The sequence below is a fragment of the Haplochromis burtoni genome, unplaced genomic scaffold (genome assembly GCF_018398535.1).
Source record: "Haplochromis burtoni strain Fernald_Lab_line unplaced genomic scaffold, NCSU_Asbu1 Contig_7, whole genome shotgun sequence".
In the NCBI taxonomy this organism is placed as follows: Eukaryota; Metazoa; Chordata; class Actinopteri; order Cichliformes; family Cichlidae; genus Haplochromis; species Haplochromis burtoni.
Window position 1 is genome coordinate 1,669,228 of NW_024582368.1, and position 27,836 is coordinate 1,697,063.

Sequence of the window (27,836 nt, forward strand, 5' to 3'; positions counted from 1 at the left end):
TAGAGGCGGGATGATTTTTAAGGGCAACTTGCCTCATGCCCTCCACCCCCATGGTCCTACTCTGTCTGGACAAAGTTAATTAAACTAGTATTAAACAGTGAAGAAACTTCCAAGCGCTCAGGAGTTAGGGGGCTCTTTGAGGATTACCATGATGAGGGAGAGAATGGGAGGTATTTGTTGAGGCGAAATTGAGAAAGGCGTGATGGAAGGAAGAGTATGCTGGAAAATTTTCTATTCTTGTTGGTATCCGAACCCCAGTGGGAGGAATGTGAAGCGTAATGCTGTGTTTACTCCAAACGGCAGGGTATTACTGTCACAAAGAGTGTGTTAAAGAAGGATGAGTACTTTCTCCAGGCTGAATGATAGACAGGGTTGACGGATTTATTATTCTTTTATGGCATTTTAATAGTAAACAAACCACAAAGAAAACTAACAATAAAGCAAAACTAGAAAATGCTTCGCAATAAATTAACAATGTACAGTACAAAGTGCTTCATTTTATGTACAATTAAATACATGAAGAGGTGGGGCAAAGGTCACAACAAGCCAAATGATGGGAGAGAAAATTCAAAACTTGACACTGATGGGTGTTTTATATACAAAGATTACTGACAGGTTCATATATATGTATATATATATATATACATATATATATACACACACACATAAGTTATTTATGCCACAATAGCCACATCCACCAAGATTGTATATCTGCATGAAAATAAATACATGAAGTTGTGGAGAATTTTGAAAGCAGATAAAAACTCTTCAAATGCCCAGTGACTTTTCAAGATGTTGTAAAAAATATAAAAAATATATCTTAAATACATTTATTCCTAACCATCTATAAATTTGTTAAAACCCTTCTCATCTCCTCTATCTTGTGGCCGTTGTGTTTACTTTTAAAACACTGTGGACACTGACGACGGGCTGAGATCATCCTTTTATCCAAAACAAACTATCTAAAAAAGAATCTGCCGAGGAGCTGCAAGAAATCATTAAGATCCTCAGTGCTTCTTCCTCAGTCTGAGGTTCTTCCTGCGGCTCCCGGCGCTCTCACTTCTTCCCCTCTGACCTCCTTTTTTCACACAAAAGTACTTGGTCACTGTCTTTCTGCACTGCTCGCACTTTACCGCACAGCACCAGTGAAATTTACAATTACAGCTCGACACCATCTCAGCCTTACGCTCCTCCACAGCCAGGCCGCACTCCCCACATAGTCTCTTGCAGCTTCGCTTCTCCCATTTGCTCAAGTTCTTGCCTTTCTTTAGGCACTCGCGGCCCTCAGTGCCAGGCAAACCCAGAGTGCGATTTTCCAGGCAGTAATCAGGAGAGTCCTCGAGGTGGACCAGCTCCTTACGGGAGATGGAACTAAAGGTCTCGGCGATGGCCCCCTTGCTGGCCGCGCTGTTCCCCGCTCCTCTCAGAAGGTCTACTTTCAGCGCCCTGTGGTACTTCTCCTTCAAGTAGTTCCCCACCTCTCTGAACTCTGGCAGCTGCAGCCAACAGGTCTGAGTTGTGCAGCTTCCTGACACGCCATGGCACTTGCATGTCCTCTGCATGGTTCCCTTCACAGCCTGGGCACACAGACACAGTTCATGTTATCAAAATAAATAGGAATAGTTCACTGCATTAAAGAAAACTGTGTTTTGCTCTGAGTTTAGTGGAAAAACTGTCAAAACATAAAAACCGTAATTGTGTGTTGGTGCATACATTTCCTGCAAATTCTTGATTGACGTGTGGTCAAATTAACTGATTGTATTCTCAAAGTTTTTCAGATAAAGGCATGAAAGCGGTGAAAAGGAAGAAATGATAGCTTCGAGGTCCATCGCGGAGTTCCTTGTCATCCATTGTGTTTCCTGACTTCAACCAACACAAAACAGCTGTCAATTGAAAAGCGGTGTTTTCTTTCCGTGAAGAGGGGATGAACTTTCTGTTGAAGTGAGGCTGAATCAAAGTTTCACATCAGGTCGCATTGTTCCTCGTAGAATAAATAGAAGTATTTATTTAGCATGTTCATTATCAACATGTTTTCTAGTGTGAGACGACCCAATGGAGAGTCCCATTGAGTGGATAAATGAAAAAGGAGGGTTTTTTCCCTCTCTCTTTCTATCCCCATTTTTTTCTGTTACAATGATGCTCCAGGTGCCATGGGGATCCCAGGGCCCAACAGGGGGGAGCAAAGGCACCGTAAACAAAGACCACTTCAGCTGCACGCCTGTGGTCCCCTCAGACTCCCTCGGGGCCAAACAAAGACCAACATAAATGTGGGATCCTTATTGCAAGAATAAAACTAAACACTTATTTTAAAAAAGCAGAATAATACAGAATGCCGTGCAATGTCTGGCTCCCCAGGATCTCTAATTAAGCGTGCACCAGTGATCCTGAGATTCTTGAGTTGAGGTTTTGTCATAAGGAGCATTCAACACTGGTAAATAGGCCCTTCTGGTACACCGAACACGCTGTTATTATTGGAGACGAGTGGCACCTCACTTATAGCGACGTGAAAGGGATGCTTGGGTGGCACACTCAGCGTAATTCTGCGCAGGGAAAAATGATTCAAAAGGTGCTTTACAATCTGCAATCAGTCGGAGGGCCGTGTAAGATTCTTACATTTTAAGCCAGGATGCCACCCAGTTTAAATAATGAGTGGTTAATTAAAGCCGTAATATTGCATGATTGTACTGCATCTCATGCAAGATGCTCGTTTTTCATTTGCAAGTTGATCGGGTAAATTAAGAGGGCATACTGTACCTTGCGCCCAGCCTCGTTGTTATGGAGATTCATGGCTGCCCGTGCATCCTGTCCAGTCTCTAAAGCATCAACAAACTGTTTGGAGATGGCCTCACCAAAGCCAACATTGTCACTGCAGCCACCCCAGAGCCACCCGTGACCACCTATAAAACAAAAAGAATGAAATTACTGGAATCGCTTTAGGAAGCGAAAACTGTCCTTTCGCATGTCATGTACGCGTTCGTGTATCTCTCTGACCTCGTTGTCCATTTCTGCTGTCATCACAGCCGCAGTTATCAAAGTCTCCAAGGCTGCAGTTCCGGGTTAGGGTGTACATAACGCCAGCTGAGCTGATGGCGTGGACAAACGCCGTCTCTCGATTTGCTGTTATCATCGGAGAAACTTGTTAGCTATGTTGTCTAATACATTCACACAATTATACTCCAGTTGCTTCCTTCCACTAAGTTAAATCAACTACAGAGAGAGTTTAACTTTATGTATTTTGTGTTGTTGCTGTTGTTTTTTTAATGAAAATTATTTTGAAAAAAAATCCCGCCTTCGTGCCAGGAGAGTAAAACCCTCACTGACAGTTATTATAAATATTCTCTAAATTAAACTAATTTTATTTTATATTACCTAACAAATCTGTCTCTTTGTGTTTGTGGATCTCTGTATGTAGAGGCTGTGATTCGGTGGGACATGAGTGCTTTTTGTTTTGGCTCTTGTCTTACTTGCCTCTGTAACAATCCCAACTCTTTGGACTAAGCAAATATTTGTAAGACACAAAGAAGACAAAAAAACTCAAGCATCAGAAATAAACCTAAACTAAAAAAAAAAAAAAAAAAAGCACACAGTTGCATACCACTTTTTAACCATCTTTGAAAATCTGCCATGTTTGCCATGAGCTGGAATCTCAGCCTCGTAGGCGTGTGGGAATATTTGGGATGGCGTTGAGTTGTTCTGTGAGGGGTGGGGGGGTCAGGACTTACCACTGCGCAGGCTGCTGTGCGTGGATAGCTGCAGAGCTCGCTCGGGGCAGTTCCAGCGGTCCCATGCAAACTGGTATTTGCACTCCTCTATGCCACTCTGAGCTCCTGCTGCCACGCTGCTTGAGTAGATCAGGTATGCCTGCATTATAATACAATGCACATTTTACAGCAACAGCAGTGTGATTTCACAACATGGCATCTGCTGTGATTTCAGTACCAGGATGCATCCTACCTAACAAGCATCATATTATATTTTTAGGAAACATGGTTGAACGAGCTTGATCAAGTACAGGGAAAGTCAGTCGCTGCTCTCTACGGGACTAAAAGATCATGAGGGACTGGATCAAGGATGTGCAACTTTCACATTTGTTAGTGTTAAATCCACTGCTTTCATGTCACTTTCTTATCAGTGCAAAATTTAAGTTACTATGTGGAGTTTAAAATGTGGAAGAAGCTGGTATAAAGTGGTTACTCTTTAACAGACAGATTAAATATATATCTGTCAGTTATGTGACAAAAACACTATGAAGCGGCTCAGTTTGCATGTGGAGGTCTCATCAGCTGCAGTAAAGTCTCAAAGCGCCGTCTGTGCGGGTTTCGCCTGCCGCTCTGCTGCTTGTTCGGACTGTGTGAATGATAATATAACTAATATGTCTCAAGTGGCCTTCAGGGAGATGGAGTACCACCTCTTTCACAGGGGTCTGGATCACTAATGATGACCACCCACTACAGCAGTGCCTGCTCTTGCCTCTTAACACATTCAACCCTCGGCTACACAGAGCCTTTGAATAAGGTCAAGTGTACGGATGGGGGGGTAAAGAAAAAAAATCACAAAAGTCCAAGAATATCACAGATGTAGCACCATTGTTCAACGCAGACAGGTACCAGAATTTGTCCCTAAACTTGAGTTAAGATCTCATAAGAAGTGTCTTTCACTTTTGTGGAAAAACAGAGAGGAGAGAAGATCAAAAGAAAGTTGGCTTACCTTGGGTCCAGTCATCAAGAAATTATTCACTGACCTGGAAAAGGAGACAGCTTATTCACCCTGGGAAGCTCAGTGTCCTCCACAAATTCCTCTGCTAATTCATCTCTCATTAGTGCACTTTGTAACATGTTAAACTATGACACCGGTGGGTATTCAAACTTTAGTGAACCACACTACTGAAAGATTTTTTAAAAGTGGGAACTGATGTGGAAATGTTATTTTATTGACTTAAAAAAATTTCGCTGGTTGATGGATTTTAGTTTGTAAGAAATCTCAGGGAATTTTCAAAACCTGGCAACCCGCAAATCGACCTCATAAACGGCTTATATTTAGCCAACACTAAGTGCTTATTAACCGCCTTCGAACCCAATAAGCCCTTTATAAAAGGTTCCTTATTGAATAATTCTATTAAATAAATTGGGCTTTTATTTTTCGAATGAATAAAAGTTCCCCGCGTGTGTTCAGTTAATCCTTTTCAGTAGGCTATTTGGAGCGGACGTCATAGCCAAGAAAGTGGCTAATATTTCATAATAAACCAACTTACCAGCAGCAGGTGGACCTCATGTGAGTCAGGAGAATGAAAATGTAATAAAAAACCTCCCAGTGCATGAACATCCTGACAGGTGAGGGGAGGGAAGAGACGGCAACTCGTCCAAAGCTGCAGACGGCGTGAAGATGGAGAGGACACTGAGCTACCAGCACATGAAACTTCACAAGGGCTTCCAGGATTCAAGGCGGGGGCTCTGAAATGGAGCTGCTCTCGTCCCAACAAGAGATTATCTGCTTAATTAAAGATTTTCCCCCTTCTTACTCTCTTGGCCAATCAGAAGTATTGCACCAAGGAGAGACTGAAATGATCAAAAGGGCACCCTGGGCCTTCAGGGCCGGGCAACGGTAGGTTCCCTGCCTTCCTTTAAAAGCAAAGGCAGATCTGTTTAATCCTTTAGGAAAAGTGTAACAGTGATCCCTTGAATTTCTGCGCAGAGAAAATGTTTATTTAAGCTATCGAAAAGCAGTTGATTTGTCGGGGATTAGCTGGAGGATAGCCGTTTGTCAGTTTGATGGGACAACAGAAAACTTTGGTTCAGTTTAACAAAGGTGTGATTGAATCAGTGTATCTGTCATGGAAACTGTTACTCAACGAAATTTAACAGCACCGAGCGAGTGTGTAGTTTCATACAGGGTCAAATACTCCCGATTAGTGATTGATTTTTAAAATTTATTTATTTATTTTAATTAATATTTGTTTATTTATAGGAGAGTTAAAGCAAAATTCTGCAAATGAATGATGTTTGTGGGGGGTTCTTGATAGATGCATTCTCAGAATAATGTGCGATGACGTGCTGCAGGGAGCGGCGATGTTTATTTTGAGTGTTTAGCAGGTTTTCCCTTAAAATTTTCTATTTATTTATTTTACTGATCTTAGTAGGAGTACATTTTTGTTTACTTGCCTGCTATATTGTAACAGCCACATAAAGGTGGATTGTGACAGAGTGAAGACCAAGCCACTGATCAGAAATAGGACATTTGCATCGCTAATCCAGACGGCCCTTTCCTGACACTGGATAAAGGGTTATTCCCCAATAACCTCGTCTGACCTTTAGGTCCCTTCCTTTATCTGAGGCAGGACTTTTGCGATCTTCTTGTGTGCAAATTGGGATTTGGGGGGGAAGGGGGGGGGGTCATCGTGAGGGACTTCTGAGGGATGTTTTTGGATTAAGATTTAAAAAGAACTCAAGTAAGATGAGATGAAATCAGGAACCACGTTGTTGTCTTAGCTTCTTTTTTTGTTTTTGTTTCTCCAAAAAAACACTACATTTATTTTTTTTCTTATAAATGAATTGGTCCTTATTTGGCATTTCTATACTCTGCCCACTCAAGAGCCCCCCCCCCCCCTTTTTTTTTTTTTTTTTACTCCAAGTCATATTCACCCAATCACATTCACACAAGCATTTTTTCTAACGTTTGTATACACCCCACTGGATTGGGGGCAGCTCTGGGTTTAGTATATTTCCCAAAGAAAATTTCTCATGCAGCCTCGAGTATCCAGGGATTGAATCACCAACCATTTGATGGACAAGCCACTCACCCTCCTGAGCCACAGCCACCTCAAACATAGAGTTCCTCATTTTTACATGTGGTCTCCCAACTAACCGGGCCCAATCCTGCTTAGTTTCCCAGATCAGATGAGAATGCTTAGGGTGCTATGACCATGAGCTACGACAAGAAGTTTGTTATTCCTTACCTGAAACAAACACCAAAAATTTAGCACTGCAGATTTCAGTAAACATGATGGAAACTGAGTAAATTTTTAGCTTCACACAGCATAAAAGTATAGCGTGAAGAGGCATTGTTTATGTATGTGTCATAATTGTTCAAATGTGTGACAGTGTATGAATATTTAATCCCAGGCACAGAAGAATACTAATCTTGCCACACTTGCAGTGCACAGTTTATTTTTATTTGTAAGTTAGATTAAATTCAGAGGTGTCCCACACAAATGCTGCCTTTGTCTCACAGCAAGTTTATCTGCATTTGGTCACCCTGCCACAGTAAAAAAGGACAATGTCAAAGTTTAATGGAGCAGACACGTAATGCTGCAAGTAATGTTCAGACCATATCTGAAAAGCATGTCAAATGTGTGACCTGCAGATGGATATGATCCAAACTCACACAGCTATCAGCAAAGATAAGTGATTTCTATAAGGGTCATTTTCACAGAATCCAATATGTGGCGCTGAAATGTAATACTTAATGTTTTTGAGGGTTTTTAGATTCATTCACACAGTTCATGTTTTTGTCAAGTCATATTATTTTTTTTTATTCTTTAAATAATGTCAAAGTGCATAATCTTCTTGTCTAAAGTAGCATTTTGATTAGTAACATATACTTAGCTGCTTTTGAGTGATTCTTAGTATAGATAGTATAAAAAAAACAAACAGCACTGGTTGTGATTCTTCCTTTTATTTCATTTTTTTAAATTTACATTATTTATTTATTTTTATTCGGAATGTGAATAGTTTTACAGTGCTCCAAAATTTAAAAAAAAAACAAGAAGTCCATTCTGGTGTGCAAAGAATTTGGTGCGTGCTCAAGGTTCATACATACAAAAAACAACAATAAAAAAAGTCTGAAAATCAAGAACAAAGTGCCTTTATCAGTGTAGCAAGTCATTCTTAAAAAGAGACAAACTACTGATTTGGTTGTTTGCAGCTGGAGGAAAGAAGAAGAAGGTCTCTTGATTTTTGTAGCATCCTTATGTGCAAATGGTGATGTTGTCTTTAATCTTCAGTGGACTGATGGAAATCAATAAGTCAAATGTCAGCAGTAGAAATCATGAAGCTGATAATCCCGTGCATCCATACAACAAACATGGTGTCCAACTGACTCTGCTCTCGAGGGTCTAAAAGTCTTTTTTATGTTTTTAAAAGGAAAGAAGAAAAATACACTGTTACACTAGATAAAAATCAGTCTTGAGAAGACCACCCGATGAGTAAAATGACACCATCTTAATACAACGTTGTGTCACTTGCAGCTGTTTGACTCGTTGTTGCCGTCACCCGTTCGCCGCATGCGAGCAACGATTGTTTCTTTGGAAACCGTCTTTGGGTCTTTGGCCAAACCCAACGCGCACATGAGGTTTATAAAGGCAGTGGTGAGGTTGAGCCTGCTGCCAAACTCACTTGCAGCATAGTCGTAGGGGAACGTATGGTGGTAGTTACGGAAGCCTTCTCCTGAAAAGCAAACAGAACTTAACTTCAGAACCATAACTTCAGTGACGAGGGCTGGTGATGATAACTCATCACAGAAAAGCAGTAGGGAGACAGACACTGGTTGAAGCATGTGAAGGATAATTTGATGCTGAGTACACTCGTTTTTCCATTTAAAAATCTTGAAAAATAAATAAATAAAAAGATAATCACACACATTTGTATGTTAAGCTAAGCACCTGTGATTAACATCCTTCCAAATCCCTTACTTGTGAAAACATTTTCTCATTATATATGTACTTTTACAATTACAATAAGTCTGGCACCTTCTAGGTCATTATGATCTTGACTTCGATGTTGTAAAGTCATTCTTTGATCATCTCTCTCTTCTGTAGTCTTTCAGGCCTGTCGCTGTTGCCGAGCTGGTTAGTATATTAGTTCTTACTAACATGCTAGATTTTGATTTGGCCTCTCCTAATTTTTTTTTTTCCTCTCAGGTTTAGTTTTGGCTTTTCAGCCTATATCTCTTTGAACCTTAAATTGAGGGTTCGGCTAGTAGATATTAAACTGAAGTTAAACACTTGGAATCAGACTCCATAGCTTTTATCTGCTTAACCTTTAATGAAATAAGAGCAGGCCTAAGCAGGCCTCTCCTGACATTATCAGTCAATTCTCAAATTAATTTAGATTCTCTGAAAATGGGATCCTGTGGACAAAAATGACTGCAATTCCCAAACAGTTAATGCAAAAATAATCTGTTTAACCCATTGAATTCAAGCTGAACGTCTGCACTTCAGTTTTTTTTAAATCTGCTGTTGTGGTATATAGAGGTTAAATTAAGAAATTGTGACACTGTCCATACAGTTAAGGACCTGACTGCAAATAGTAACTTTAATGAGTTGTAAAAGAAAATCTTACCTATGGCACTGAAAGAAACAAACTTGTTTTCCCTTGGGTTGATGTTCTTGTCATAAGGTCTGTTGCCCCACATGTGTGCAACACTGTTTACAAGCCAGGTGGCATTTAGGACTGCAACATGTCTGAGGAGCCCAGGGACAAAGCACCCCACAACCAAGGATTCACCCCAGAAGTACCAGGGAACCAGCATCGGCAAGAGGAACCAGAGGACCAGCATAGACACCACGAAATGTCTGAAATAAATCAACAGATAGCATCTCATACATCCATTCTTAGTTGGCTACAATTTGGTTTGCAATGAACATTTTTTTGGACTAGTTTCAAAGACGTACAAACTCTGAATGGTAATTGGACAAATTCTTACATAGCGCCTTTCTACTCTCCCGGAGGACTCAGAGCACTTATACAACATGTCTCATCCATTCATTCAGCACATTCAGCAAGTGCTTTCTATGTAACATCCACATACATACTTGGGTTAGTATCTTTTCCAAGGCAGGCAGACTAGAGCAGATAGGACCTGCTCTACCTCCTGAACTACCAGTGACTCCAAATGGAACAGAAATCAAACAGCATGAAGAGCACCAACATCATCATTATTAGGGCAACAACTTCCTCAGTACCTCTGACCAGGTCACTGACCATCATTAGCAGAGGAGGATTTGCCCAGAACAGTGTAAATGTTTACTAGTGACCAAAAAGTTAACATTACTAAATCAATTCAAGGCCAAACTCACTTTTCAACATTGTTTTGCAGAAATCAAGCTCAGAAACAGTAATAAAGTATGTCTGTGTAGGTTCTCAGTCATCCAAGTCTTGCTACTCTAAGGAGCTTGGAAAGAAATCAACTGGACTACCAATAAAGTATGAGGTGCATTATTGCACTCTGTGGCTTGTTGTTGATTGAATGAGTCTTGCATAACTGTACTTTTTTTATGATCCAAATCAGTGTCTGCATTAAGGTTTGCTCACCGTTTCTGGAACATAACCACTTTATCTGTCGTCAGGTCAGACAGGCTGAGTTTCTGTTTCTTTTCAGTGCAGTCAGGATGTTCTTGGACCAGGAGCCAACCAATGTGGGAGAAGAAAAATCCCTGTGAGGCATTGTGAGGGTCTGCGTCTGTGCATACATATTTGTGGTGGAGGCAATGGTCCCTCACCCATTCATATATGTTCTTCTGCATACACATAGACAGGGAGAAGGCATGAAGTATATCACATCTCAGACTTTGCATTTTATTTTATGTACAAGTGTTCAAAAGAAGCATCACATCCGCAATTATGTTTTGTAACTTAATAATATTAAGTATTTAGGTACATCAATGTTTTATGACAAAAAAAACAATATTTTCTTGCTATATTACAGTATTTAATTTAATATACAGTAAAAACAAAAAGTGCAAATATTTTAAATTTAAAAAGCACTTGATTAACAGATCAGCAAGTGTGAACACCTCTGTAAAAGCAGTAGCCAAATACTTTTCCCGTGTGGAATTACATTGCATGTTTTTAAATGGCCATTCAGTTATTTAGAACGTGTCAGGTTGTCAGGTTTTAGATGTGTCCTTGATCCAACACAGCTGATTTAAATGGCTAAATTACCTCCTCAAAATGTTTTGAGGTTCTCCAGAGGCCTGGTAATGAACTAATTCAGGTGTGTTAAACCAGGGTGATATCTAAAACCTGCAGGACACCGGCCCTTGAGGCCTGGAGCTTTTCACCCCTAATGCAAGGTCTAAGTATCGCCTCATATTACCACACTGATCATAGTCAAAATGCAATACTAGTAAAAAAAAAATGCCAGCGCATATAATTTCCACCTGTAAAACCATACCTGTTTTGGGGGTTATCTCATTGTTGCTGTTCTACTGTTATAACAACCCCCTCTGCTACTTATCTGACCAGATCAGTCTCCCAGATGTTTAACTGTCTTGATGCTGCTCATGAAATTAAAGGATTGAAAGGTATTACTTCATTTATTTGAGTAAATACCAAAGTCCATGGATTTGTGTGTGTTACTGTTTGTGTGTTACTTTCCATTAGTTAATTAATGGATTTAATTAATTAATTAATTGGGGTGGGGGGGGGACCTCAAACATGCACTATGAAAAATGTCTGAACCTTTTTGTGCTCATTATCACATCTACTTTATAGGCTGTAGCACACGTTAACAGAAGTTGATTCAAAGTGCTTCAAGGACATGGACATTTGCATTTGAGGTCTACAAAAAACAGTTTCAAAATACATGAAAACCTGGAAAGTGTACTTTGCTGCATTGATTAATTATTTTGGAAAGTTTAAAAAAAATCATAGTGATTTACTGTATATATGTATTAAAATGCATAAGAATGTGCAAATTGATGATTCATCATGATGAAGACACATTGCTCTCCCCTACATTAAATAGTATCAGTGATACTGATGCTTTTATAGTTTCAAAGTATCAGTACTGATATTGGCAATACTGGCACTGCATGTTCTGTACTTGATGTCCAATTGATACCAATATTTGTAACATGGCACAGTATCAATTGAGATTATGTGTGTGTGTTTTGGTCTATATTGAGCTGGACACCAACTAGGAACAGAACAAGTAAATATTTGGTTGTTTCTTGAAGCAAAAGTTCAGCTTCTGATGTGAGTATGGCTGTTAGGCTGCAAATGGAAACACGCAACAGAAGGTGGTCTTTTGTCTATAAGAACAGTGATAATAAAAGGGCCCAGACGCCTGTCAGGAGAGCTGCAAGACCTCCTTCTATAAGGACTTTGGTAAAGCACAATCTGTCAGAGCAGAGTAATAAACCCCCCAGCGCTGTATTTAGAGGTGTTTTATGTCACTCTAGGTCTGCTTAGTCTGATAATGTGAAATCAACAATGTCGATCACCATTAAAATTAGGATTTTTCCATTTTTTAGTTTTCAGTATTTAACGTGAATATATCTGGGGATTGACTGTTGGATATTCATCTTTCTAATATTTTATAAACCAATAATTACTCCAAAACAATGGCACGTTAGCTGATTAATAATCTAAACAGTAACTTGTTGCACTGGTAGCACAGAGTCCTGAAAGCAAACAATTGAGAACACGTGGGTCAAACATGAGTATAGGATGCGCAACGATTTATTTTATCATCTAAAATACAGTACATCATTATTCCTCTACTTACAAGCTTTCAGGGTTAAGGCCAACCTTTGAACAAAAACTATTTGCTACCTCTCGAAAAGTATCACCACTTCACAATGAGGAGTATGTGGGAACAAGTCAACGGGCACAGCCAGAGTTGGTGAAAATGCTTCTCCTGTGAGTTTCTTCTGTGAGTTAGGATCACAGCAAAGTTCCTTGAAGTTCCTCATAGCTTCTCCGTCTGGTTTACAAGAAACGTAGACCAGCCTGCGGATAGCCGGTTGGTTTCGCAAAGCCCGGACAACCCTGTGGTGGAGGCCGGCTCGAGCAGGATTTACCACGACTGTAAGGCATCTGCCTGCGAAGCTCAGCTGAGATATAAGGCCAGGAAGCACAGCTTCTGCCTTCCCAGAGATAAACTCACAGTTTAACACATTATTGAGAGCTGCGTTGTGTTTAGCGTCTTCCACTGCCTGTTCTATGAGCTCTATACCGATAATTTTGTCCACTCTGGGAGAAATAGTGATTCCCATGGCACCCGTCCCACAGCACACATCTAGAAGAGTGCTGCCAGCTTTTGTTTGCCCTCCATCCTCCTCAGTGTTTGGGACACAAAGGTCTCTCACTGTGGCATAGAGGACTTCAGCAGCTGCCTGGTTCACCTGGAAAAAGGCGTCAGCCGAGATGCGGAACTTGAAGTCCAGTATCTGAGAATCACAAGATGACAGAGGAGCAATGAAAAAAACAATCATAAGGTAAAAACACATTAAACAGTAGCTACCCACTCTTCTCTATTGCCTACATAAATTCAATGTTTATAAGGATGGTTTTATAAGTAAAGCTAATGTTATTGTTTTATGGCAACTGACAACCAACATGAAGGTGTATTACTGCCACCTGCTTGGCTAGAGTAGTGGTACAAGACTCCAAAATGCAAGCCTGCAAGGGATGCAATGAAAGGGAGCAATGGCTGTACACACAAAAACACACAGTTTTATATTTCATTGCTAAGTTTGAATAATGACTCCTGTCTTTTTTTAAAGAGACAGTTCCCCCTGGTGGGCCACGAAGATACTGCAGGTGGGCCACAGTAATAACAGAAACTCAGTTTTAATATACTAAGTTCATTACAAATGTATGAAAATATACTTATTTATATAAAAAGTGAAACAAAACTGGTAATATTAGGTGGTTAAGTTGTGATATTAGTCATTACTCTGACCTAAAGTTACAGCTCTTGAATTGACATTTCTGTCTTCCAGTAGCAGTCGGGTCACACACTGGCCTTAACACCTTGTGTCTGACTGCGTAACATTAGGAATTTATAGACAACAGTCTGTGTTGTTTATGTTATTTAATAAAGTTTTCAAGGAAATACATCTCTTTCTCTTGTATTTTAATTTGGGCGAAGATTCAGGGCTTGATGGGCTCCGTTGGATTTTCTGGTGTTTAATGAGACACAGTACTCTTGGCTTTGGGAATGGCCGACTTACATTTTAGTCCAGTCATACATGTTCCACTGCTTCCGTGATGCATCTTGTGGGGGGTTTTCCCAGTACTTCCACAGCTGTAAATAAGCTGAATTTCCTACATGGCCTATTCTTAACCTCAAAAATATTATTTCTTCCCTTCTGCTTCTCCCTATTGCCTTGCTATGATAACTTTGCTATTACAAATAATGCTCTTACATGCCTCATTTACATGTCCTTAGATACATTACTGTGCAAAAGTCTCAAGCCAACCCTAATTTCTTCATATTTTGCTAGGAAAATATGTGCAGCGACTTACTGAAACATGCACAAACAAGTACTGAATGATGTGCAGCTCTGCATGAGGCAACTGACATCAGCTTTCAGTAATGTTTTTCCAATATTCTCCGATTCTTTTGTGCGGGAATGGATCGTGTTAAGACATTATATAGCCAAGAGAATAAAAGAATAACAGATTTCAAACACTTTATTTAAATTTAAGTGTTTAAATGTGCACATTTACCTATTTTTGTTTCCTATTTTGGCAGTGAATCTGAATTAAAATATACATGAAATTATTCATGAGAGCAAGCACTTGAACAGTGTCTGTGCAGCTGGACAAGGGATTATTAAATCTCTGTGAGGTTACCTCCTCATATATGTGTGGCTGACCATACAGAAGCTGGTAGGGAGATTGCTCATGGGTGCACCGAGTCATGCTGCTCTCCTGGAAGTACAGCGAGTCCAGCTGACAGACCGATCCAGGACCCTGCGTGAAGTAATCCACCAATTCCGCCTTATGGACGGCCACTTCTGCTGGGGTGAGGCTCTGTGGGTGAAAGTACACGATGGCCATGGTGCAGCCCTCTTTATTGGTCCTCACTGTGATCTCTCTCCAGTGACCCCCAGTGTGGAACAGCAGGCAGGGCTCCAGTGAGGACAGGCGGATGAAGTCTTGGTAGCACCTGGCCACCAGTTTGTGCTTCTGTGGCATGTTGAGCAGGTGGTCTCCGCTGACACAGACGATGTTCCCCTTCCTGCCTGTGCCCACGTAAAATCCAACCGTCTTCGGATTGCCATCCACTCCTCTGTTGACTGAAAATGTGGACTTGTTGCGGTAGCCATCTCTCACTGGTGAGGGCAGAACAGGCAGCACAGGAAAGCTGAGTTTATCCCTGACAGGTGAGTCGCCAGAAAGATGCCCAGAGAGCTGGGACAGGATCTTCTCCTGATTCTGTTGCTTGAGCTCAAGCTGCTTATCATAACTCAGCCTCCACAGAGGGGTGACCACATCTGCCAGCCTCTCCTCCCACGACACACCATCAGTCCATGAGGGTGGTTTCTTCTCCTTACCTTTCCTCCATCGCTTCTTTGATGGTGGGTTCCCCTGTTTGGTTACAATAGTGCCATTCGCTAGAAACCGCGGATAAGTTTTCCTCAAGTAACGCAAAAGGTCACGTTTGACAAATATAACTGACTTGCTGCGTGCAGCTACCAAGGCCATTTTCTACTTCTGAAAAACTTGCTACTATGGCTGAGGGTCCTGCAGGAGGATTAGCGCATTGTAATATATAAGGTGTACACGGCAAAAGACTTTACCGGGTGTTCACGAAGCACATGCTGGAGGTTCAAAGAAACTCCTCTGACGTCTTATTTACCGGACAGATAAGCTTGCTGTCGACATCCCCCTGCGTCCCAGGGCAAGTAAACATTTCCGCTGTGTCGCGATGGACTCAAACAAGGACGAAGCGGAGCGGTGCATTAAAATAGCCCTAAATGCAGTCAGTAACAACCAGCCGGATAAAGCCAGAAAGTTCCTGGAGAAGGCACAACGCCTGTTTCCGACAGAGCAAGCCAAAAGTACGTCGAATAAATGCCTGTTTGGGAAGTGATTGGGGGGTTTTAAATCATGGGTGCTAGGCCGTCGCTGTGAATCCGAAGCAGCTAACGCTAGCATTAACGTTACACCAGCTGCTAGCCGACACTGGTATTTGTAGTTTTTCAGCCTGGAGTCGCGTTTGTCTAATACGTTTGGTTTCTTCAACATAGTGGACGATTAGTCGGTATTCGCAGTTTTATCCCTTATAGAGTGGTCTTCGTAGCAGCTGGGATGCTAACAAGTAGCTAACCGTGGTAGGATTAACGACATAGGAAACGTGAACTCAGGTGGCAACCGTCGATAATGTCTCCTCTGTCTTTTCACAGACTTACTGGAGTCTTTAGCGCAGAATGGAAAGCCTCCGGAGGAGAACGGCAGTCATGTGAACGGAGAAGGACCCGCTATGAGACACCGCGGCGGCAGAGAGGAGCCCGAAGTGTCCGCACAAGCGACGGCGGACTCGGGAAAGTCCTACACAGCCGAGCAGCTGGAGGCCGTTAAAAAGTCAGTTCGCGTCTATGTGCTCCCTTTGTTGCAGTGAAAATGCTGGTAGAGCTGGCTGACGTCGATATCACTTGACGTTTATCAAAAAGTCAGTGTGATTATAGTGAATATACGCTACCTGACCAGTTTATTAGGTACACTTGCTGGCAAATGCAAGGATTTCAACAGCCAATGACATGGCAGCAACCTAGTGCATTTAGTTATGTAGACATGTCCAAGACGACCCCTTTAAGTGCAACCTGAGCAGGAGAATAGGGAAGACGTGTGGTTCAAGGGACTTTGAATGTGGAGTGGTTTTAGGTGCCAGGCAGGCTGGTCTCAGTATTTCAGAAACTGCCGATCCACTGAGCTTGAGTGTGATTGAGATTGGCTAGACTTCTTCCAGCAGTAACTCAAATAACCTCTCATTAAAATCAAGGTATGCTGAAGAGCATTTCTATAGGCAGAACGCATCGAACCGACACCATTGAGGTGTCACTCCTGTCAGCTAAGAACAGCAAACTGAGGCCAAGATTCACACAGTCTCACCAAAATTGGCCAGAAGAAAATTGGTAAAAATGCTGTTTGGTGTGATGAATCTCAGCATTTGGATGCTAGGGTCAAAATTTGGCATAAACTGCATGGATTTAACCTGCCTTGTATCAACAGTTCAGGCTCTTCATTGTGGGGGATGCTCTGGCCTCCTTCGAACCAATTGAGCATCCTTTAAATGCCACACCCTGCCTGAGTGTTGTTGCTAACCATGCCCATGCTTTTATGACCTCAGACCACAAAGCTCACATCATCTCAAAGTAGTCTCACAGTGAGTTCACTGTACTCAAATGATCGCCAGCTCTCTATCCGATAGAGCACTTTTGGGATGCGGAGAAATGGGAGAGTCACATCATGGATGTACAGCCAGCAGATCTGCAGCAACTTTGATATTGTCATGTAAATATGGAACAAAATCATGAGGAATGTTTTCCAATACCCATGCCGTAAAAGAATTAAAGCACCTCTGAAGGCAAAAAGACATCCCATTCAGCAAGGTGGCCCTCATAAAGTGTGCAGTGACTGTATTTCACACATCACTCAGTCCAGCAGATATAGTTGACCAATAGGTCAACAGGTTTAGGTTTAGGATGACAAGATATCATTACTACTGGGATGTGATGACCACATTATCTAATCCATCTATATCACATTGCTCCAGACTTATTAGTTCCTTTTATCAATGCTGACATGTTTTTTTGCAAAACAGTGACGTCAAACAGACGTCTTCTACACACCCAAGTGATGTGCAAATCTGTTTCCCCCCTCTACAGAAAATTGATCTAGAATCAATAAGAGAAGTGATAAAAGTATCGGACCCATAAGCAATGTCAGTAGTTGCACCGGTGTCAATATCGGTCCCTAAAGATGGCAAAGCAGGTAGAAATGATGGTTCATGTAAAGTTAAAGTAGTTAGATCTGAAGAGAGAGAGAGCTCAAACTGGGGATGTGAATGTTGTAAATATATATATATTTTTTATTATTATTTGCGGAAATTAAAAAAATAAGCATCATAAAATCCACATAGTGTAAGACTCAGAGTCACATCTTTGTAGCTCTAACTACATATTGTGTTTATAGTGTTTTATTTTATTTATCGTGTGTAGTCTGCTAACAATCTCTGCTGTATCATTTTTTTCCTGCAGGATTAAGAGCTGTAAAGATTACTATCAAATCCTAGGAGTGGAAAAGACTGCCTCTGAGGAGGACCTTAAAAAGGCTTACAGAAAGCTCGCTCTGAAATTTCACCCAGATAAAAATCACGCACCAGGAGCCACAGAAGCATTTAAAGGTAAATTAAAAGTTATTTACGGGAAAGACATGGACACAAAGATTCAGAAAGTGCATAACGGTGGTGATCTTCTGTGTGTCTTGCAGCTATTGGTAATGCATATGCTGTTCTGAGTAACGCTGAGAAACGAAGGCAGTACGACCAGTATGGCGAGGAGAGAACGCACCCGAGCAGACACAGACACCATCATGAGTTTGAAGCAGATATCTCACCCGAGGACCTCTTTAACATGTTCTTTGGTGGAGGCTTTCCAACAAGTAAGTAGAGCTCAAAGGAATAATAACATCCCAGTAAAGATGTTTGGCGTGTTTTGATACACTCTTATCAAAGCAAGCAAGGGATCTTAGAAATTCTGCACAACACGAGAGTCAGCTAGTGGTTATTACATAACCATAATATGTAATCTTCCCTCATATCTGGCGGTTTTACAAAGCAGCTTCCCAGATTACCTTTCTAAATGCAGAAAGATAATCACTCCAGACTGAAAGCCAGCATATTCAGCTGGTTTTAGATGCTTACATGTGTTAGAAATGAGTTGAGTTGAAAGGTTTGAAAAACTCTTGGTAATCATCGAGGATCGTTTCGCCTTCACCATTGTCTGTCCTTACCACCAAAGTGTCTGTATGGAGGCAGTGAAGGAGGAACCTGCAAACCAGCTTATTGTGTGAATCTACGCATTTGTTGACCATGCATCATTTTCATCCTCCACAACAAGAAAATGCAGGCTGACACCGGCACAAACGGACCTGGGTACATCTTTATAGCACTGCTGCTTTATCATTTAGCATATGAAGAGTTTGGAGTTTGGGGAGGTTTTTGCTTTCAGAGACCCTCCTGGGAGGGTTTTTTTTTGTTTTTTTTTTAAAAACCAGGACAAACGTGTTCATGTTTAGTTCTCCAAAATCCCAACTGCACTGTGCTTGATGTCGATGACGCTGTGTTGAGTGGGCTGTAACAAGGAAGGGGGAGACGGCAGCATTCATGAGGAATGGGAATTGCAAAAAAGCCATCAAAGGCCACAAAGCACAGCACGAAATGCACAAACAGCAGCTCCAGTGGACACTCGGATTCACATCAGCTCTTTGTGTGTTATTACTTCAGCTTGCTTACAGACCAAGAAGAGCACAAGCAAGAGTAGCCCCCAGACCGGTTGTACCACATATTTTTCACACTGCCCTCATCTGTCAACAGACACTTTCTGCAGGTAGCGGGCTTCCGTAACTGCCCGCACACTGCCAACAAGCTACCGCTACTGATTCATCACTTCTCCATAAATGTGGTCGGCTCCTCTGTAATGTTTAGTTATGTGGTAGTTGATTGCTGAAGAGATGCTTTCTCTGACTTTCTCTGTAATTGTTGCTCAAGTTGTGTTGCAGTATAATTAGGAGAGATGATGTCATGAACACCAGACCGGTTTCACCAAATAACATGATTCCTTGGACCAGTTGTTAAAAATAACAGAACATCCTTCTCTGTGGTTGAGCACGAGAATGCCATAAGTGATTAGGCAGAAAGTTTGAGTATGCTTTGGACTGAATTTTACATATCCAAGAGGCGCAGTTTCATAATCATGATGTGTTCAAATTTTGCAGGTAACGTACATGTTTACAGAAATGGAAGAATGCACTTTGCACACCATAATAGGCAAGAAAGACGAGAACAACAGAGAGATGTGAGTACAAGCTTAAACCTTGTAAGACCTTAAATACACTTGATATTTATACCACCTGATTTAGTGTCTGATCTGTGGTTAAAAACTAATCAGTCCATTTTTGTTTTTTCCTCTCTTCACAGGGAGGTCTGGCTCTGTTTGTCCAGCTGATGCCCATCTTAATCCTCATCATTGTTTCAGCTCTCAGTCAGATGATGGTCACCCAGCCTCCATACAGCCTTAGCTACCGCCCGTAAGTGGTGCATTGGTTAATGAGGTTGTGCAAAAGTGTCTGAACATCTGTCACACCCTCAGTTATACATGTTTCTATACCAGGTCAGCAGGACATATCCACAAAAGGCATACATCAAGCCTGAAGGTGCCTTTTTATGTGGGAGAACGTTTCACTGAGGAATATTCTGGAAATATGCTGAAGACTGTGGAGAGAAGTGTAGAAGAAGACTACATCTCCAATCTAAGAAACAACTGTTGGAAGGAGAAGCAGCAGAGTGAGTTTACAGCATTAGCTATGATTATTATTGAGTTTTACATTGCCGGAGTTTAAATATTTGAAGTAATTATTTGATTCAAGATCTGATGCGAAACAAGAAGAAAACTGGAATATTTTCACATTTTTAGGGTGGAATTATTCTTTTTTTCTTCAAATTTGGCTTTAAAGATTAACTCTTATTGTTTACATTTCATTTTCTTTTCTTCATTGAATATTTTATGTCACCTTGTAGTGCTTGAGCTTGTTTGGTTAACATCCCAAGTTCTTTAAAACAACGTCCAACTGAGCAATTTAACACCAGTATAAAAAATAGATGTAACCACCATGACGTCACCTGGAGGTCGGAGGATTCCTGTTTTGCAGCCTTGGGTTGAGCTGTTATTGCTGCCTTGGTGTTTGGAAACCGAGTACGTCCCGTGTGAAACCAAGGACACTATACGACCCTGTATTATCTTTTTTAACTCCGAATGGGATCATAGTTTACAAAATGAACTTCAGGGTTTATTCAGTTAGATTTTAGCCTAGCAATTGAGGTAATCAAGTCGTCAGAAAAGTATTTACTGGGATGACAGAGCAGAACCAGACCTGGAGGAAAGCTCCCCCTGCTGGCTGTTGGGAGTTGGCTTCGCACTTCAAACCAGGAGCCTAAATCCATATTTTATTCTATGTTTAACACTTAAGTTCTGCCTGATTTTGAACCAGTTAATGTGAATTGTACTGACAAATTCTATTCTTGTACTTTCAGAGGAAGGCTTACTGTATCGTGCTCGTTACTTCGGGGATTCTGAGTTGTACCAGAGAGCACAGAGGATGGGGACTCCCAGCTGTTCCAGACTATCTGAGATTCAAGTCATATTGGATGGCTAGAAAACACTTCTGCACATATGGGTACGTTGCTGTCTGTGGCATATAGTATGAGTGCTACAGGATGCCGTATATGGACTGGAAAGAATTCAGAGTTTTTGCATGTTTTATCTGACACATCCCCCATTACTCCAGCCACTCAGAATGCTGTTTTAAATTTATTTTTAATATCTTACAAGAATCAGTCAGTACACCTTGTTTTTGCGTGGCTTGATAATCGAGCTGTGTCAGGGACTGATACCAGATATTCAAGAGCAGGGATGTCAAACTCAATTTACATCGCAGGCCACATACAGCCCACTTTGATTTTAAGTGGGCCGGATGAGTGACACTCTTCTTCCTGTCAGTGTAAAGAAGTTTAACTACCCCTTTATTCCCTAAGATGTCTTAATATAAGGAAAACAAGTGCAATTTAAACAATGTGTCACAGTTTTTCTGCATGGTTAAAAAAAAGCTCCTGCAGTAAATGAAAGAAATCTGTCTTTGACTGATTGTTTAGCCATATTGAGCTAAGGAAACATCCCTATAAATTAACTTTCCACCTTTTAAAGTAGGAACTACAATTCAAAAAGAGTGACCAGGTGTAAAGTAACAGTAGCTGGTTTGGTGAAAACATGCAAAATTATCTGTATAATTTAACCTTTCCACTCGTGGTGAATGTTACTGAGTAATAGTGATAATGAATGATATTTTTAAGAAACTTAAATATATATAACATTGAAGTGATTATCCTGTGATATGAATGGCTGTATAACTGATTTATTCTCTTGGCTTTCTCAGGTTCGTCAGTACTTGAATCTAATTAGAAGAAATCGGTCGGAGCCCACTCAAATTTGACCACATTTCTGCAGCAAACCAAGAGAATCAAAAAATGCCTTACGTGTAGTGGGCAGCAGACCTCATCAGGGAACCTCTCTGCGCCTCGGTGTAGATTGACTTCCTGTAGAACTGTGAGAAGCTTTGAGTTCACTGCTGACATCGTCTTACTAGAATCTTTACAGTGGTGAGAGGCGGCCGGGTAGTCGTGCTGAAAAGTAAGAGCATTGTTGTCGGTACGCAAAGCTACTAAGATTAGCTTCCTCTGTCCCAATCGTTTTCTTTTTCTTAAATATTTTGAGAAACCCGATGGCCTTCTCATAGACAGATGTCTGAGCCACTCACAAGGAAAGCGTGTAATTTTTGTAGTTTTACCAATGTAAATATTCATTTTACTTTTAACAGTGCAGGGGTTATTGAAGTCATTTACATTGTTAAGTGGATTTGCTTGTAGCCTGTTGGATCATAATTACTGTAAACTGTTGCACAAATGAAAGTAAACCATATTTATTAAATTAACATGCTAAAATTGTATAAAAGTTTCTTTGAATTAAAATTGTCCAATGATTGACTGGTGCACGCCTTTTGTTTTACATCATACATACACGTACACACACTCGCTTATGTGCTTCAATAGTAAGTCAGTTTTTGTGTCCCAAATTCAAACTTTACACTATGTAAGTCAGGGTATAAAAGAGGGTTTCTGAGTGTGCCTAAATGCAGCGTTCACAGAAAACTGGAATCGCAGTTCAAAAGCTTTACATTTTTAATTTTCAGTTATTTCTCCACGTTTACAGTTTTGACGTCCTCGTTGGATTTTCTGTAAACTGCTTAAACTGTGTGCTGCAGTGTATGTAGTAGATATGGGGGTGAGAATGATGACCTATAGCATCACAATATCCCCCGTTTTGGTATTTGCTGTTTCTCTGATGGCATAATGTTATTCTAGGACCATCACTGCAACTGATCAGTCATGCTGTTTGTGTCATATGTTTGTGACTTTGGTGGGAAATCTGGAAAAAATACCACAGAAACACTTAAAAGCTGGATGTAAAAGGCCTTCGGGAGTCAGCAACCGGCCTTCAGCTGGTTGTGGTGGGTGAACAGACGAGTTTCGCTCTGGGAAAGTAGAGATTTGTGTCCTCTGTGTTTTGTGGTTTTGTTTTTGTTTTTTAAAAAAAAAAAAAGGAAAAAAAATCAGTGTTAAATTTTATTTTAGACATCTTGCTTCACTATACTTTAAGGTTTCAGTTGCACTTCGGCTAGCATTTGGAAACAACTGTGGGTTTTGTTTTTTTTCCATGTTTGCTATTCCTAGGAAAGCTTTTTTGGGAGTTGGATGGCCTGAAAGCAAACTTCTCACATGTGTAGGAAAAGGTGACACATCTGCTTCGTGACGCATTCACTTCATGTGAATCATCACTCTTTGAACCGCCGGTTTACACCTTGTCTAATGTTGGCTTTAGGTTCAGACACACACAAGATAAGTTGGTTCCAATGAGAGTTTTATTATGATGTACAGTGCTGCGTAAAAGTAATGAGCCTCTCATTTCTTCATATTTTTCCAGGGAAACTGATGCAAACACACATGGAAATCATGATTTATATATATTATATATATTTATATATATATATATATATATAAGCAAAAACAGTTTGTACATTTCTAACAAGCTTCAAAGTCAATTTTTGGTGTGGCCACTTTTAAACTTAAACACAGCCTGAGCTCTTACCAAACTTTCTTGTCATTTCTTTAAGTAGTTCAAAGCTCTTTGTTGTGTGGCGGAGGCGTGGCCCCGGGCGCAGCTGCAGGGGAGGAGTGGAGCGGAAGGCTCAACAGGGCGGCGCTGCGAGGCCGGTAAGAACAGCTGATGTTGTTTATGGACTGATGATGGTCTCCCTCCGCTGTGTTTATAGTGAGACGAGGAGGAGCGGCCAGGGAGAGATCAGCTGGGCTCGTGAGCTGTCAGACTGTGAGACTGAGTCAGCTGTCATAACGCAAATACTGAATAAATGTGGAAGTTGGCAGTACATACCTGTGTGTGCGTGTGTTTGTGCCTGGCGTATTCCACAGTTTGTTGACTGCTTTTTTTATTATGTTCTCTGTCAAAATGATCCCAAACTGCTTCAGCAAAGTTGAAGTCCAGTATCTGGGGAGGCCAATCCATGAATGATTGATGGGAGTGCTCCATTGTGTGGAATAGTATGCTTTTTCTGTATTGGCGATGTGTTTGGGATCATTTTCATGCTGAAAAATGAAGTCGCTGACTGATTAATAACTAATTGAAGGTCTCTCAGGTCTTTCAGATGCTGTTCATCTGCTGCAGCTTTTTCAGGCCTGTTACTTTTCCAGATTTTTAATTTTTTTAAGGCCACACTTCACACCACGCTGTGCTACGCCAGGAATTTGGCTAATAGCTCTTTGGGAATCATCTTGTTGTTGCAAAAATACAGTTTTATGCCCTTCGAACTATGGTAACTTTTTTTTTTGTAGGTTCAACTAAAGGTTTGTCATTCTGTTAAGTGCCTTTCTTATGCTTGAACGATGTCAAAGATTTTTAGTAAACCTGGCGAACTAATGCTTAAAACCTTTTTAAAATGTATAAAGTTGTTGGAAACAACATTTTTAAAACCGATGCGTTCCTCAAGACTTTTGAATATTACTGTTGAACATTCACACTTTTCCTATGATAACCGTTATCAGACAGTACTATCTCACTTTTACTGGTGTCTGCCAGTTTCCCCTGTTATCTTTAAGGTTTCTTCTTCAAGATAAGTTGGTTAACTTCATTAACTACACCTGTTGACTACTCCACTCCATATAGAGCAGGGATGTCAAACAAATTTTACATTATGGGCCACGTACAGCCCACTTTGATCTTAAGTGGGCCGAACCAGTGAAACACCTCTTTCTGTCGGTGTAAAGTTTAACTACACATGTAAGCCATAAGATATTTTAATATAAGGAAACAAGTGACGTTTCAACATTATAGCTCAGTTTTACTACATGATAAAAAAAAATTCAATTGCAAGAAATAAATGTGTAAAATTATAGAAAAAGTTCTGTTAGCTCATTGTGCAGACTGTCCTGTGACTACAAATTAAAAAACTGACAGAATACTTCTCCTTTTTTTGTCTTTTTTTTAAAAAAACTAAACCCACTTTCTGTGATTTATGTACTTAATTATTTTGGTGTATAATGGCCAAGGGGGAGGTAGAGTCTAAAATTGATATCTTCCTTCACATTTCCCATGCCATCCAAAGGGCAGAGTAGAGTCTTTGGTGGGCAGTTCTGGACTCCGGGCCTCATGTTTAACACCCCTGATGTCAAGTCATTAAGTACTGACTACTCTAAGAAAACTGCTGGAAGTATCTGTTTACAGCAGTAACATAACTGAATGGTTGGTGCAAGAGAAATAAAATACAACATACTGCTGCTTTACTGTTTTGTCTCAGCACTGCAGTACATAGCATGTATGAATTTGTGTGGATATGGGACGCAGACAGATAAAACTCACACAAAAAGTTAATAAAAAAATAATTTATTCTCTCATGTTAAAAAAAAAAATACAAAACGAGTGTCCGTTGGTATATTTAAATGTCACATACATAAGGCATTCCCTTATAGGTGTGGCTTCACATTCACAGGAATGAAACTGACCCATGTGCAAACACTAATCTTCACTGCACCCACATGAGTAGCTGCTATGAGACAAAGGTAGTTCAGTATTAACCCCGTCATACATCATCACAGACAGGTCATCATTGTTATGTCTCGAGAGTGCTTTTGTTAAGATTTTGCATTAATTAGCAGCTTCTTTACAGTTTCTTTAGAGTTCAGCTTATCAGAGACAAGAGTGCTCAGCGATCAGCACTCCTCAACCAGCAGTGCGGCTGAACTGTACAGTTTCCTCTTGATAGCCCTGAAACTCGTGCTCAGCTTTAGGGTGTCGTGGTACTTCGGAGACGATGAGGATGTCTGTGCTGGTTTGCTACTTTTGAAGAGCTTCTGAACTTTTGGCCACAGTCCACTGGACTCCACCCTCAGCACCAGTGTCACATGGAAAGTTGGGACAAGGGATGGATCTACTGCTATTTGATCCACAGTACATGGGGAGTCCTGTTTCCCCATGTCAACGCACAGGTCGATGAGCGCTCCCCTGAGACCACAAGGCTCTATCGCGGCCAAGTGGAGCAGCTCTTGGCTGATATTGTGTAGCAGGCAGTCAGGGAGGATGAGTTTGGAGCAATCCAAGCTGGTGTGCGATGCATCACTGAGACTATGTGCAATGGCAGTCACAACGTCTGCAGCCAAGGTCTCCTCCAGAGGATAGAAGAAGGAGCTGATGTCTAACTCTGACAGATCTGTCATAGATCCTGAAACAAAGGAGTAGCTACAAGTTAGTAAGGAATATATAGCAGTGTGGGATTCACCTTTCTTTTTTTTAAAGTTTTCTAATCATTAAACAAAGTGGAAGAAAGACTGACAAGCATATTTTCTTGGTACTTTAAGACTTCATTCTCTCTTGTTCTCTGTTTCTCTTTCCAAAATGCATTTAAACAGAAATTATACATATATATTCTTGAACAGTGTTAGTTCGATCAAATGACACTCACCAGATTCACTGCTGCAGTACTGATCTTCTGTCACCCTCTGATTGTGTCCCTTCAGCTCTGTCAGCTTGTGAAGCAAACTGCTCCAGGACAGCCGCTGTGAGCCCCTGTCCTCCGATGGAGATGGAGGAAAACTACCGTACAGAGACTGATTGCAAGACATCCTTAAAAACAAAAAAATTAAAGTGCTATTGTATCCTCGGATGGTGGCCCCGTCCCTTGAACCAGACCAGCTGGAAGACCTCTGCAACAATGGAACAAAGCCTTAAATACCCACGAAAAGAACACCCCGCCCATCGTATTTTTCCACCAATGACGATTCAGCTCACGTCCTCAGCATTCTGCCTTGCCTGGTAACACTGCTGATCCCTTTGATGATTAGGCAAAGCCCCTCTGCCGGTGTATTGCAGCAACAGCCCGACCCCCATCCTGCATACGCGCAGAAGTTCCTGATCTACTCTTTATTTTTTTACTCATCTATTTGTTAGTCATTTTAAAGGTAAAGTAAAGATTGCCACACAAATCCCACTAAACGATAAAGAAAGATCCGCCCAACAGAAATTTCAGACGAAAGCCCAGAGGAAAAGACGATGACTGTACAGCTGTTGAAAGATCGATTCCTGTGAATGACATGGGGGACACGTCTCGCACGTAGACCTCGTTTGTCGTTTCCGTCAAATGGTCAGAAAGAGTGCTGACCATTAACTTTACAGCTTTTGTTTTAAACAGCGCCCCTGGGAATAATTTATAAACGTCTAAAAGTCTCTTCAGCAGGGGCCAAACCTAAACTCAAACTGCCAACTCAAACTAAACTTCAACAGGCAGTTTCTCAGGCATGAAGTAAGCCCAGTCGACATTGCTGGCACAAAAAACAGATTTTTTTAAAGGGGGCGTTGTAGTGATCATAGCCTATCTTATTATTTTAATGAGTTTTATTTTCCCCTCTGCACATCCTCATAGTTTCATTCTTCTTTTTCTTTTATGATAATTTTGTTTTAAAGTTAAAGTTGGTTTAAAGTCTTACCATTACCAAAAAACCACTGTGTAAAACAGAATGCAATCAAAGTCAAAACTCTTAAAACCATATATTATTCACAATAAAACATAGAAATCTTTTAATAATTTACTATTTTATTAAAATGTTATCTCATTCTGAATTTGATGGCAGCAACAATTGTTTAAAAAAGTTGTGAAAGAAACAGGTGGTGAAATATTTTTAACTAATTAAGTTAATTGGCAAAAAGT

General features: G+C 40.8%; 5 protein-coding genes across 5 annotated transcripts; 1 reads left to right on the forward strand and 4 right to left on the reverse strand.

Moving 5' to 3' along the window:
- Positions 1-361: 361 nt before the first annotated feature.
- Positions 362-5,502, reverse strand: wnt8b (wingless-type MMTV integration site family, member 8b). Its single transcript, XM_005914012.3, has 6 exons — positions 5,252-5,502; positions 4,708-4,741; positions 3,723-3,861; positions 2,992-3,117; positions 2,755-2,897; positions 362-1,577 (listed from the first exon to the last, which is right to left on the reverse strand). The coding sequence occupies exons 1-6, from the start codon at positions 5,320-5,322 to the stop codon at positions 1,008-1,010; spliced, it is 1,083 nt and encodes a 360-aa protein (XP_005914074.1). The 5' UTR covers positions 5,323-5,502; the 3' UTR covers positions 362-1,007.
- A 2,160-nt stretch (positions 5,503-7,662) lies between these two features.
- On the reverse strand, positions 7,663-10,592 carry scdb (stearoyl-CoA desaturase b). The gene is made up of 3 exons (XM_005914011.3): positions 10,308-10,592; positions 9,336-9,568; positions 7,663-8,441 (listed from the first exon to the last, which is right to left on the reverse strand). Exons 1-3 carry the CDS (start codon positions 10,568-10,570, stop codon positions 8,233-8,235), a joined length of 705 nt encoding a protein of 234 aa, XP_005914073.1. The 5' UTR covers positions 10,571-10,592; the 3' UTR covers positions 7,663-8,232.
- Positions 10,593-12,394: 1,802 nt separating this feature from the next.
- trmt2b (tRNA methyltransferase 2 homolog B) lies at positions 12,395-15,434 on the reverse strand. Its single transcript, XM_005914019.3, has 2 exons — positions 14,580-15,434; positions 12,395-13,168 (listed from the first exon to the last, which is right to left on the reverse strand). The coding sequence occupies exons 1-2, from the start codon at positions 15,432-15,434 to the stop codon at positions 12,548-12,550; spliced, it is 1,476 nt and encodes a 491-aa protein (XP_005914081.1). The 3' UTR covers positions 12,395-12,547.
- A 213-nt stretch (positions 15,435-15,647) lies between these two features.
- Positions 15,648-22,545, forward strand: dnajb12a (DnaJ heat shock protein family (Hsp40) member B12a). The gene is made up of 9 exons (XM_005914013.2): positions 15,648-15,790; positions 16,136-16,313; positions 17,990-18,135; positions 18,222-18,392; positions 19,728-19,807; positions 19,930-20,039; positions 20,123-20,295; positions 21,043-21,185; positions 21,942-22,545. The coding sequence occupies exons 1-8, from the start codon at positions 15,658-15,660 to the stop codon at positions 21,162-21,164; spliced, it is 1,113 nt and encodes a 370-aa protein (XP_005914075.1). The 5' UTR covers positions 15,648-15,657; the 3' UTR covers positions 21,165-21,185; positions 21,942-22,545.
- A 2,471-nt stretch (positions 22,546-25,016) lies between these two features.
- On the reverse strand, positions 25,017-26,848 carry LOC102298259 (DNA damage-inducible transcript 4 protein). The gene is made up of 2 exons (XM_005914020.3): positions 26,595-26,848; positions 25,017-26,354 (listed from the first exon to the last, which is right to left on the reverse strand). The coding sequence occupies exons 1-2, from the start codon at positions 26,752-26,754 to the stop codon at positions 25,846-25,848; spliced, it is 669 nt and encodes a 222-aa protein (XP_005914082.1). The 5' UTR covers positions 26,755-26,848; the 3' UTR covers positions 25,017-25,845.
- Between the last annotated feature and the right edge of the window lie 988 nt (positions 26,849-27,836).

Coding starts and splice junctions, on each gene's coding strand:
- wnt8b (XM_005914012.3), bottom strand. CDS start 5,322: ATGTTCATGCACTGGGAGGTTTTTTATTACATTTTCATTCTCCTGACT. Junction 3,862..4,707: donor TCTTGATGACTGGACCCAAG/GTAAGCCAACTT, acceptor ATTATAATGCAG/GCATACCTGATCTACTCAAG. Junction 1,578..2,754: donor ACAACGAGGCTGGGCGCAAG/GTACAGTATGCC, acceptor CTGTGTGCCCAG/GCTGTGAAGGGAACCATGCA.
- scdb (XM_005914011.3), bottom strand. CDS start 10,570: ATGCAAAGTCTGAGATGTGATATACTTCATGCCTTCTCCCTGTCTATG. Junction 9,569..10,307: donor GTGGTTATGTTCCAGAAACG/GTGAGCAAACCT, acceptor GATTTATTTCAG/ACATTTCGTGGTGTCTATGC. Junction 8,442..9,335: donor TGTTTCTTTCAGTGCCATAG/GTAAGATTTTCT, acceptor TTTGCTTTTCAG/GAGAAGGCTTCCGTAACTAC.
- trmt2b (XM_005914019.3), bottom strand. CDS start 15,434: ATGGCCTTGGTAGCTGCACGCAGCAAGTCAGTTATATTTGTCAAACGT. Junction 13,169..14,579: donor AGCCACACATATATGAGGAG/GTAACCTCACAG, acceptor TGTGATTCTCAG/ATACTGGACTTCAAGTTCCG.
- dnajb12a (XM_005914013.2), top strand. CDS start 15,658: ATGGACTCAAACAAGGACGAAGCGGAGCGGTGCATTAAAATAGCCCTA. Junction 18,136..18,221: donor AGCCACAGAAGCATTTAAAG/GTAAATTAAAAG, acceptor TGTGTCTTGCAG/CTATTGGTAATGCATATGCT. Junction 20,296..21,042: donor TTGGAAGGAGAAGCAGCAGA/GTGAGTTTACAG, acceptor TTGTACTTTCAG/AGGAAGGCTTACTGTATCGT.
- LOC102298259 (XM_005914020.3), bottom strand. CDS start 26,754: ATGTCTTGCAATCAGTCTCTGTACGGTAGTTTTCCTCCATCTCCATCG. Junction 26,355..26,594: donor GTACTGCAGCAGTGAATCTG/GTGAGTGTCATT, acceptor CCTTTGTTTCAG/GATCTATGACAGATCTGTCA.